We start from the raw sequence: 12,193 nt of genomic DNA, 5'->3' as shown, positions 1-12,193 counted from the left end.
GCTCTCAGATATATACAGGACATGTCTCTGAAGTGTTTGGCTCCAAACCAATCATTGCAGAATCCCATAATCCCCTCTGTTTCAGCCCTGTTTCCAAAGTGCTGATTCTCTGTCTGTTACTTTATATGCTAATGAGCTGCTGCTGGCCACGCCCCTCTGAGAGATGATTGGTTAACTGACAATAAAATACAATTTATATTTGGGGCGACAACCTGTCGATGTGTCCTTGGGCAAGATAATGCTGAACCCTTAGTTGCTACAAGATGGACAATATGTGTGTCGTTGTGTGTGTGTGTGTGTGTGTGTGTTGTGGTGTGTGTGTGTGGTGTGTGTGTGTGTGTGTGTGTGTGTGTGTGTGTGTGTGTGTGTGTGTGTGTGTGTGTGTGTGTGTGTGTGTGTGTGTGTGTGTGTATGTGTGTGTGTGTGTGTGTGTGTGTGTGTGTGTGTGTGTGTGTGTGTGTGTGTGTGTGTGTGTGTGTGTGTGTGTGGTGTGTGTGTGTGTGTGTGAGAGAGAGAGAGAGTTAGCTTCCCTAGAGCAAGTGGTACTGCTCTGCATGAATGATGTGTGAATGACTCGTAGTATGTAAAGCGTTGTGAGGGGTCGTAAAGACCTGATAAAGCGCTATATAAGTACAGTCCATTTACCATATAAGAAATTTGATTTAGTTATTTTGTAACTCTTTACATTATTACAGTCAGCTGTGGTAATGTTTAACTCAACAACCGTTGTGCTTAGATCTGCTGAATTGGCAGGATTTTTAAATGTAAAAGGTAAACACGTTTTTTAATCAAAAGAAAAATGTCTACTATTCCATTAAACTGGGTTTTAACTGCAGTTATATTTCCCCAATCAAGTTATCAATCAATCAATCAATGTTGATTTATACAGCCCAATATCACAAATACATTTGTCTCAGTGGACTTCACAGTTTGTACAGAATATCAGTATGACAATACGACACCCTCTGTCCTTAGACCCTCTGTCCTTAGACCCTCTGTCCTTAGTCCCTCTGTCCTTAGACCCTCACATCGTACAAGGAAACACTTCCGGAGAAAACCCACAGTTTAAAGGGAACATGGGAGAAACCTCAGGGAGAGCAACAGAGGAGGGATCCCTCTCCCAGGACGGACAGACGTGCAATAGATGCCGTGTGTAAATTGAAAAGATAATACATTTGCAACATAGGTAGACCAAAGTTATATTTCCCCAATATATTTTATCTTTTGTAGTTAGAGTTTATATTTTGTTCAATATTTCTGTGAATATACCATTCCATTTCTAAAAGCCTAACTTCGTTAAAGTCGTTTTGTTCTTATTGGACTTGTATTTCTTCAGTAGATTAGAGTTTGCATAATTCTCTAGGTACAGTAAGATCTGTAGATTAAATGAACCATGGACAAAATCTCGTTTTAATCGACTAAGAATTTCTTTAGACCAGGACAGAATTAGCGCTAAGTCTGTGTTGCTAAATTCCATCCAATCCAGTGGGGATCTGCACCAACGTTAGCAAACTAGACATAAACACCTTTCCTGTAGAACAAACTACAAGAAAGGGAAAACAGAACCGGGCCTCTTTAAAATGTGTGCGGACAGACAGATTGAAGTTGAGCTAACAAACAACATCTATAAGATATGAAAATGATGTGCCCTGCAGAGCATTTGAACATGGTGCACGGTTCCTCCATGCAGCTGTTTGTGTGTTTTATGAAGGCATGGGATGCTTTATTGGTCCCCCTCTCCCGTGTATCTTTAATGTATATCCTGTTTTATTGCACACATTAATCTGCTGCGTGTGGCCGCTGCGCTCCAGTGGGACGGCGTAATGCGATGTTCAATAATTGATAAAGGCAGTGGCGTCAAACGGAGCGGGAATTTGTTTTCTTAATGTTGCAGGGACAGGGACGGATGGTCAACAGTTTGCGGGGTGAGATTTCACAAATCACACGTTTCTAATTTGAGGAGAAAACGCTCGAGTAGATCCTTTAATCTGCTAATAAATCAGTGACAGGGGGAGCGTGCGCAGGAGCACGATGTCTCCGGGAAAAATGAACACAGATAAAACATTTTAAACCGCAGGCACACACTCTGAACACAGTGCAGGATTTACATTAAGCATCAATATGGTAACTTCAGCATGTCGTGTACAAATACTAGTTTATGACTCAATTATTTTATTAATGCCTCCTTTATTCTGAGGAGGAATTAACTGAGGCATTAAGGATATTTACTCGTGAAGGTGAGGTAGTTTAGTTTTTAAGTTCTGTTACTGGGGTTTTTTGAGACTTTGTTTCAAAGGGAAATTGCTGCCCCCTCTTTTACACTTACATTACATTTCATTTAGCTGACGCTTTTATCCAAAGCAACTTACAATATTTTATTTATTTATTTAATCGTGTATTTGGCAGGGACAATGCACAGTAATGAACACTTAAAACATTCAAATGTATCAAGTGTAACAGTGCCAGATTTAGCTTTGAGCTAATTTCCATCCGCAGTCCCTCACATAATATTTAAGAAAATAACATTTTACAAACAAAATACATGATATGCAAAAAGTGTAAAAGAGCAAGAGCAGCATCCACGAGTATTTACCACATGGCAGTACAATCTAGCAGCAACGACATATAAATACATATACTGTAAGTGCATTCGACCAAGAAGATACAAAGAAAACAGAATCATAAAGTACATCAGGTTTCATAGAGCAAAACATTTCAAGTGCTACTCAACTGGCTTTAGATAAGCCAGCCCTTTATTAGTATATAAGTGCTTTGTTAATAATTCTATCGCTCGAAGTGGAGTCGAAAGAGATGAGTTTTCAGTCTGCGCCGGAAGGTGTGTAAGCTTTCTGCTGTCCTGATGCCAATGGAGAGCTCATTCCACCATCTTGGAGCCAGGACAGCAAACCCACGTGTTTCTGCTGATGGGAACTTGGGTCTTATTTACTTTAGCCATAGTAACATTTCTTATTCCTTATTTTTCTACTATAGTTATCTATTCCTTTTTTATTATAATATTACTACAGTGTAGTTTTTTAATCTTATTCCACTACACTTCTTTTATGTAATGCACTATAGTTATCTTCCAATTTGACATTTAACTACAGTTAAACCTATTTTGTTCTTTTTATGCTACCATAGTATTTTAATTATATTAGTTATTTATTTATTTGTTTTTTATTCTACTAAAATGACCTTAATTTTACTTTCATCTACAACAGTTACCTTTTTAATTTCATCTTCATTTCTACTTTCTGCTCCAGTGATGCCTTTTTATTTTATTTGTGTTTCGCTATTTATATTGTGCTTGTTTACTTTTATTCTCCTCCATTTATTTATCCTTTTTCCTAATTATGTGACTTCAATAATCGTTCTTACACCTTTTACAGTTTTCTGTTTTCTTTTAATTCAACTAAAGGTATTATTTAAAGATATGATCTTAAAATATACTTAATGTACAAAACCCTGAAAGAGACATTTTGACTTTTAGAGCTGTCAACTACTTTAGGTTAAAACTTCAGTTAACAAATGACCCTTAAAGGTGGGCTAGGTAAGAATGGAGAAACAGCTCGAGTGCGCTAGAATTTGAAAATACACAACCGAAAAAAATCTGCCACTTCCATCCAGAGCCCCTCCTCCAACACACACGAACGCGCACATGACCAATGAGGGCACGAGATAAGTTTGTGCACAGATGGAAGGCTGACAGGCAGGTAGGCCATCCAGTTACTTTAGTGCTTTTTTTTAGTGCTTTTTGTCAAAGCACTTCAGATATTCATTGCTATCGGGATGTTAAAAGCATTCCATGGAATATAATAAAAAGTGTATCTCGAGCCGGTTTCTCAAACTTACCTACCCCACCTTTAATCCTTAATACTTGCACGAGTGTACTGAAAATACAGGAGTCCTTTTCCCTCGCTGACATGTTTGTGTTTGCCTCTGCAGATACCTGGTGCTGGAGCATGTGTCGGGGGGGGAGCTGTTCGACTACCTGGTGAAAAAGGGCCGACTAACACCTAAAGAGGCCAGAAAGTTCTTCAGACAGATCATCTCCGCGCTGGACTTCTGCCACAGCCACTCTATATGGTGCGTACATTTTACACACAAACATCTTGGAGAATATACATCATGTTAGTTCAGTTATATTCAACGTTGTACTTTTCTTTTGGCTCTTTCTCACACGGTATGTTTTTGGTGGGATTCCCTGCTTCGCTTTACGTGTCGATAGTGATGACTGTAGTTTGACTCAAATGGGGAACCACATTACCAGGGTTCTTAAAATGGTGATTGATATATGCGACGCTTGGGGATTATCTCACGCAACAATTGTGACGATTCTCTCTGACCAATCAGCAGTCGGGAGTGTTTACGTCACTAGTTTAGCATGTTTTCAGCTGGCTTGGAACCTCCATGTACCCGTGAGCCGGTACCGGGCCGACCCAAACCAAACCGCACCAAAACCTGCAGTGGAAAAGCGCCATTAGTAAGAGCTAGTACAATAATCAACAATAATGAATGAAAATGAATATTAATTAGCCTTTTACTGTTCATAAAATCATAAATAGGGTTGTAAATAAATCGCCCTGCAGTTAACGTTGTGTATTAGCTCAATAAAACATTACAATGGCTATCAGAAGGATTTCATATTCATCAAAATACGTATTTATTATCGTATTTGATCATACTATTTGTTATATTAATAGTACACACCAAGTCTCCTCTGGGGATCCCCTTTGTACACAAGAGGCATGATAGCTAGTTAATGTAGTCTCATTAAATAGTCTCATGAAGAATGATAGACAATGAATTTGGAAATATCATTAATAATGAAATACCTAGACAAGTACTATATCAATATCTAGTATTGGTTGAAGGATTTTCTGATAGTAGATTCTATATGTTGGCAGAACTTATTCATGTACAACAATAAATATCAAGCATTTAGCCGTAGTACTAACGGTCATTACAAATAAACACACAGGATGTGCAAGCCTTCTTTAGGTTTAGTGATTTAGTGCAGGCCAAACGGGAAACAGAAATGTCAGGGCTGATAATTTGTGGGCTCATACAATATGTATTTCTGTTTAGAGGCACAAAATATGGGTGGTGGGGGGGGGGGTGTGAATTTACACAAATATCTGCTGCTGCACCTGATTTATCACCGCTGACGGACCGTTGTCTGCAAACTGCATGTGAATTATGAAGTCTGGGAGAAACACTTTCCAATCGGACACAAAGAGAGATCATTTATCCGGCAGAAGCAAAGAGAGAGAGAGAGAGAGACACCTTCTTTATGGTTCAGATCATGAGAACACTGAGGGACTGCAGAGGGGAATATTCAGCACAATCATTCAGAGACTTTACAGAATTGAGTTAGTTAGAAAACACACAGCTCTGCAGGACCTAAACAGTCCTTTGTGTGTTATGGATTTATGAATGCAACATGAATTACTACATATTATTATCTTCTAATAATTATTATAAAAAAACTATGAGAAAAGGGATATATCTGGAGTAAGAAATATATTGTTGAAATAAGTTGTAATATTGAAATATTATAGTATTTGTGTTAAAAAATAAAACAAAGAAAGCTAAAGTTAAATCTGTATATATGGCTATATGTTATACATATATTTCAATATATATATATATATAAATATCGTTGTTTTTTGGGGGGAAAACTGTTTATATTTTTCTAAAATGTTTGACTAATGCCCAAATAATTATAATAATTAAGTTAAAAAATAAAAAATGAAAGTTATAGAACAGATTTGGAAAAAAAAGAGAAAAGTTCAATATTTGATGATTTAAAACGTAATAAAAATTCTTAAATATTGAGAGATAAAAATCACTACTACTAAAAAAATCTGAGTATTTCTTCCTTTCTATCTTAATATCTTTGATCTGTTATCCTGAACGTCCTTTAAACCTGGAGTGTGTCAGTTCTTGATTATTGGACTTTAAAGGGGACCTATCATGCAAAATGCACTTTCTGATGTATTTTATAAATAAACATGTGTCCCCGGTGCGTCGGGGAACTCACGCAGCATCAGAACATAAAACCCTCTAAATCTCTAAAAACGGGGGAACAACGGAGCTGATCCAGATTTGCGTCCGATATGACGTAATATCTGAAATGTGGACCCACGGCCCAATCAGAAACGTTGCTATCAGAAACAATGCCCGACTGTTTTGGACGTAATATGGTCTTTGTTTACATTAGCATCGCTAACACTCAGAGCTAACCTGTACTGGAGAGCATGTGTGTGAAGAAGCAGGAAATAAAAAGGAACTCACCTTGTGGTATAACCGGCAAGAGAGAAAGCCTTTGAGCTCCAGACTGTTTCAGAGAGAATCCTTGATAATCCATGATATGTTGTTTCATCACGGCAGTATTTAGTTTAGACCAGGGGTGTCAAACTCAAGGCCCGGGGGCCAAATCCGGCCCGCAACTTCATTTTCTGTGGCCCCACAAGAGCTTGCAAATAATATAATGTGTTTATTATACGGTTACATGCTACTTTACAGAAGCACGTTGCCCACGACATGTCCCACAATCTCAAAATTGACTTTTTCTCATAATTTGACTTTTTTTGTCCGAATATGCCTTTTTTCTTAGAATTAGCCTTTTTCTCATAATTACATTTTTTTTTTCAAAATGTTACAATCAATGTTTTTCCAGAATGTGGCTTTTCTTTTAAAATCATATTGTGACATTCTTACTGAAGAGACGTGCAATTATTTGCCCTAGACTTCTGCTTTCAGACGTAGTTAATTCAGAAGTTATTACCCTATCCGATAATAATCCAATGCAGAGGCAATCATGTAATATAATACATTATTTTATATATATTCAATATTTATATGTCTTTTTATATAGTCTTAAATTTACAACCGGCCCTTTGAGTGCAACCATAATGCTGATGTGGCCCGTGATGAAATTGAGTTTGACCCCCCCTGGTGTAGACAGTAGCTGCCGGGTCCCGCATGAGCTCAGCCCCCTCCTTTTTAATTTTTGTTATCAATTTTAAAAAAAAAAGCTTTATACCCCAAATCAGCACTTTTGAAACAGGAAGTGAAATAGAGGGATATGAGGCATGGCTAGAACGGGTGATCTGTTTGGTATTTTGAGCAAAACACTTCGTAGAGATTTTTTAAATATATTTTTATATATCTGAGACCTATGCTATTGCCTAGAAATAGCATGATACAGTAGGTGACCTTTAATGAAATAGATTTTAGTACGGCGTAGGTGTGAATCCTTTCAGCACTAATTGTTTCCGCCTTGAAAGGTTGGAGAAATAAGTGACTACAAATGTCAAATATTATTTTTAAATGAAAGTCCAACAAAGGAGAGAAAGCTAAATGGTCGTCAGGTTCACGGCCAAAATCTGAGGAATAGATCAGTCTTTGTCTCTGCTTTTATAAGTCTGGTTGAATAACAAGAATGTCTCCGACTGTTACGTGATAAAATCTTCTGCTACTTTGTGTGTTCTTTTATTAATCTTTCCATACTCTTCTTCCACAAAAGAGGACTTCCACTTACAGAGCTGTTCCAAAAGTGAGGGATGTTTTGGATAGGAAGCTAAATGACTTCTAGTAATGTCCAGCAAGTCAAATTTCCTTTTAATATCGTATGTCTTGGATATCCGAAAACAAATGAGACTTTTTATTTATCTTAGAATTCTTCACGGGTCCAAATGAAAAATTGGACACATACACATTCGTCCATACTATGAAACAGCCCAAAACAGGAAATCGCACATGATGTTTTTGAGAGGTTCAAAATGTAAAATGTCTTGTCTGTTCCCTCTGCAGCCACCGAGATTTGAAGCCCGAGAACTTGTTGTTAGACGAGAAGAACAACATAAGGATCGCAGACTTCGGCATGGCGTCTCTGCAGGTCGGGGACAGTCTGCTGGAGACCAGCTGCGGGTCAGTGAAACCTCAGATAACCTGCATGTTTTCAGTAACAAAGTGTGTATTAATGAGTGTGTGAAGGGTGTGAAAAGCTTTACAATGTAGAAAGGAATGAAAGTGTATTTGGTTTGGTGTGTGTAAGTGCTACTGAATGGAGATTTCTACTAAGAGATGAGGAGGAAATCTAATTTTGAGAAAAAAATGTGATTAAAAAGTGGTAATAATTCAATAAAATGTTTGATATTTACACCATAAAATAATCAAAAATGTCAAGAAAGAAAGCCGATTTTTTTTTATAGATAAAGGTTGTAATATTTGGTGACCAATAGATTAGAAGAGGTTGTAATATTTGATGATTGAAAGTCGGGAAAAAAATTATTAAAGTGATATTTCTGGAGAAATAAATATATTACATTTTTTGTAAAAACTCTTGTAATATTTCTAAAGATTATTAATTCAGATTTGTTATCTAATAAAAAAGTGTTCAAATATCAGGAAAAAGAACAATAACATTTGAATTTTCTAGAAAAAAGTTGTAATATTTAAGACATTTTTTAAAAGATTTAACAAATTCCAAAAAAGTCAAGTTAAATATCGGGAAAGGAATATACAAATAGATTTGATGAAAAACAGACATGTTAAGAAAGCTTAATATGTTTTAAATATGTCCACTGTAGTGTCTCCTCTTACATGCCTTGTCGTGATGAGCTGATCTGGAGTCAGTAGAAACGTTCAGGTCCTGCTTGTTGTTCCTCAGGCTGTTAAAAGCTCTGCAGGATGCCGGCCGGTCCGATCTGTTTCAGAGTCGCTGATGTGGAAAAGATAAAACTCCAGTCCTCGGGCTCCAAAAGTGCTGCACGAAGCACGAGAGGAACAGGAAGTTACAAAATGAACTGCCTGCCTTTAGTATAATCCTTATTAATGAAAGAAATACAGGCACTAGTCACCCTGGAGATAATGCAGAACTTTCTGTAATATCCATCTTATTTTTTTTACAAATGTGCTTACTATTTAAGTTTTTATTGTGATTACTCCTATGAAACTACGTGTGCTTGTACTGCTAAAAAATATTCAAAGGCTATTAGTTATGTGCTGAATCGCCGTAGCGTATTTTTGCGAATAAGTCTTCTCCGACTAAGCAACGTACAATATACTAAGCATGAAGTAGAAAAATACTATAAAATGCAATAAAATACAATAAAATGCAATAAAATGCAATAAAATGCAATTGCAAAGTTGTTTAAAAACAGAAAATATCTTATGACACACTAGACGTTTGATTGTTAGAATAATTTGGTGTTAAAAGTCATAATGTTACGTAGATTTATGTTAAAATTGACAAGTGTTTTGTTGGAAAGAGAATGTTTCTTTTTCATCCAGAATGAATCTAACTGCTCTTTCAACAGATTTTAAAAAGGCTGCTGAAGTGTGCTGTATAGGTTTGAAACGCCTCCATTGGACTCCTTTGTTTACTTCCTGAACATAGTGACGTCCCTATGCTTCTATTGGCTAGCGTTCCAACACATTGTACGTGATAGGCTAAGGGCTGGGACCTCTCTAAGTGGTTGACTAATCACAACAGGGCCGGCTAGCTAACCAATCAGAGCAGACTGGGCTCTGGTTCCAGACAGAGGGTGAGAAGAGGTGCTGCAGCACAGGCAGTATGAGAAAAAGGAAGAGCTTTTTGAACAGTGAATTAATCTTCTCTCAATCAAGTCTCGTGTCCACTTTTGACTGGTTTCACCTGATCACATGACCTTACCATGACCTTAACATTTAAATGTCGTTGCTAATTGTGTGGAATAATTGCCGGGGGATGTGTGCAGAAAGTTTAAAAGTTTACTTTAATGCAACATAACACAGAGGTTAGTGCAAAGTCCATCTGTCAGATTACTTTTCCAGAATGTAAACAGTTGCTTATGAAGCTCCTCTGATGGATCTGTAAATATCTGCTGTGAGTAACAGGTCACATGACTCTTCCTCCTCATGTGACGTTAATGAAATTCATTACATGTCACTGAGTGACGATGGCGTAGACGTCGACTGCAGCCGGACGAACATGTGGTGTCATTAGATCTCAGTTAGTGTGTTAGAGTATTTCACATGGACTGGTTCACATTAGCATAATGAACATGACGCTGGCACTGATGGAGTGTGTTTACTCAGTTTCAGTGAAACGCCGTCACACTCTGCTTCATGCTGCTGGGATGGATCCTCGCAGTGTGGGAATACTTTATCATTTTATTATTCAGAAGACGAGGAAATCATGTGCAGCTATTTACTTCATGTCTGTAGCTCCAGTCCCGACACGCTACTTTATTTACTTTTAGTTATTACCTTAAGTTAATATATAGTTTGTCCGTACATGAGTATAAATAAAACAGGACATACATGTATGCATATTTCTTACATCCAGAAGCAGCTTTTAAAGTAACTTAAAGAAGCAAATCAAATATTATAAATAAATACAATTATTCAAATATAATAATAATAATAATAAATAAAATACATAATTTAAACAATTACAAACACATTTAAACATATTTAGAGTAATATTACTGTTTAATATAAATAACATTTAAATGATTATCTATAATAATACGATTACAAATAACTACAATATATATAATAATACTGATAATAATAATAATACAATACAATAATACTACAATACTACTAATAATAATAATAATAATAATACTACAATAATAATACTGATAATAATAAGATTGATAAAAAAATAATGTATTATTAATAATAAAAAAACATGTATTATTTTAAAGAAAAAACTCATAATCAATAATCATAATAACATTAATTAATAATAATAACTTTAGTAAAGTAGTTAGTTAATAATCTCAGTGTGTTTCTCTGAAGGCATGGGAATATCAAGTCTATAGATTTGTATTTAACAGAAACACTAAGCACTCTTGACTCTCAGTCATTTTACTTAAACTGCTAACTTCAGATGGTGTTGGATAATGTAAATCCTCTTATAAAACAGCCTCGTAACTCACGGTTATAACTTAATTTCGATTAAATAACTTCCCTCCCCTGTGGATGAAACGGTGTCACATGTTATCCAACAGGATGAGCATCCTCTGGATTTTGGATTGGGGACATTTCCTGTGATGTAACTCTCACTTAGCTAAGTACAAAATAATCCACGTCAGGAAATAAAAAAGGTTTTTTGGGTGAAAGCATTTCATATTTTCTTCAGACATTCTCCTCAGTGTGTGTGTGTGTGTGTGTGTGTGTGTGTGTGTGTGTGTGTGTGTGTGTGTGTGTGTGTGTGTGTGTGTGTGGTGTGTGTGTGTGTGTGTGTGTGTGTGTGTGTGTGTGTGTGTGTGTGTGTGTGTGTGTGTGTGTGTGTGTGTGTGTGTGTGTGTGTGTGTGTGTGTGTATGTGTGTGTGTGTAATGCTGTTTTCAGTATGTTTCTGCTTGTGTTCCAGGTCTCCGCACTACGCCTGCCCAGAGGTGATCAGGGTAAGTGCTCCTCTCTCAGTGGCTTGCATGCACTCTGCAGAGAGGCTCTTACGTCACGCTGCATCCTTTTTGCTCTCACAAACTCACTTTATAGCTCGATTAAAAACACCAGCTGGTTGGGAGGCAGCCGTGCATTTCTATCTCAATTTCTTCCCGTTTATTATGTAGAAAACGGGACAAATCTGAACCTCTTTTTCTCTTGACACACTTCTTTATTTATGTCATGTGTTGCCCTTGAGTGTCACACATACATCTTCTGTTTTGTCTATGGAACTTTATAGACGATTAAAAACATCAGCCATGTGTGATGCCTGTCTTCGTACATTTTGTTTCTGTATTTCCTGTAGAAAACACTTTTTTATTAATGTCCCTTTTTGCAAATGAAATTGTAACACTTGGATTTTCCTTTTTATTGTGCTGAAACTCACTTTATAGCTCGATTAAAAACACCAGCTGGTCGTGATACAGCCGTGCATTTCTATCTCAATTCTTCCCCGATGTTCATGTAGGAAACACTGGAGCAATCGGATCCTCTTTTCCCCTGTTACACTTCTTAATGTATGTTTTGTTTTCTAAACAAGAGTGTCACATATCGGTAGTTTTACCAATCATTTTTAGTTTGAGCTGAAACATACTTTATACAGGATTAAAAACATGACCTGTTTGAAATGCAGTTGTGCCTTTCTGCTTGAACACAGCCGTTTTGGTTTCTGTGGAGAAGTCTGACCCCTTTCCTCCCAGTAACTCTCCTCAATTCATTTTCTGTTTTGCTTATCCAAAAAATGA

At 36.8% G+C, this 12,193-nt stretch overlaps 1 protein-coding gene across 1 annotated transcript in view; it reads left to right on the top strand.

Moving 5' to 3' along the window:
• Positions 1–12,193, top strand: part of LOC117543108 (serine/threonine-protein kinase BRSK2-like) — a gene marked incomplete at both ends in the record, with an annotated part of 105,398 nt that overhangs the window by 69,788 nt on the left and 23,417 nt on the right. Inside the window, 3 exon segments of the mRNA XM_034211220.1 lie at positions 3,946–4,086; positions 7,819–7,935; positions 11,374–11,407. Of these exon segments, the coding sequence (XP_034067111.1) occupies positions 3,946–4,086; positions 7,819–7,935; positions 11,374–11,407 (292 nt within the window).

This window comes from Gymnodraco acuticeps, unplaced genomic scaffold (assembly GCF_902827175.1).
Source record: "Gymnodraco acuticeps unplaced genomic scaffold, fGymAcu1.1, whole genome shotgun sequence".
NCBI lineage: Eukaryota > Metazoa > Chordata > Actinopteri > Perciformes > Bathydraconidae > Gymnodraco > Gymnodraco acuticeps.
The sequence above is the reverse complement of the archived record's forward strand: the minus strand, read 5'-3'. Positions and strand labels throughout refer to the sequence as shown.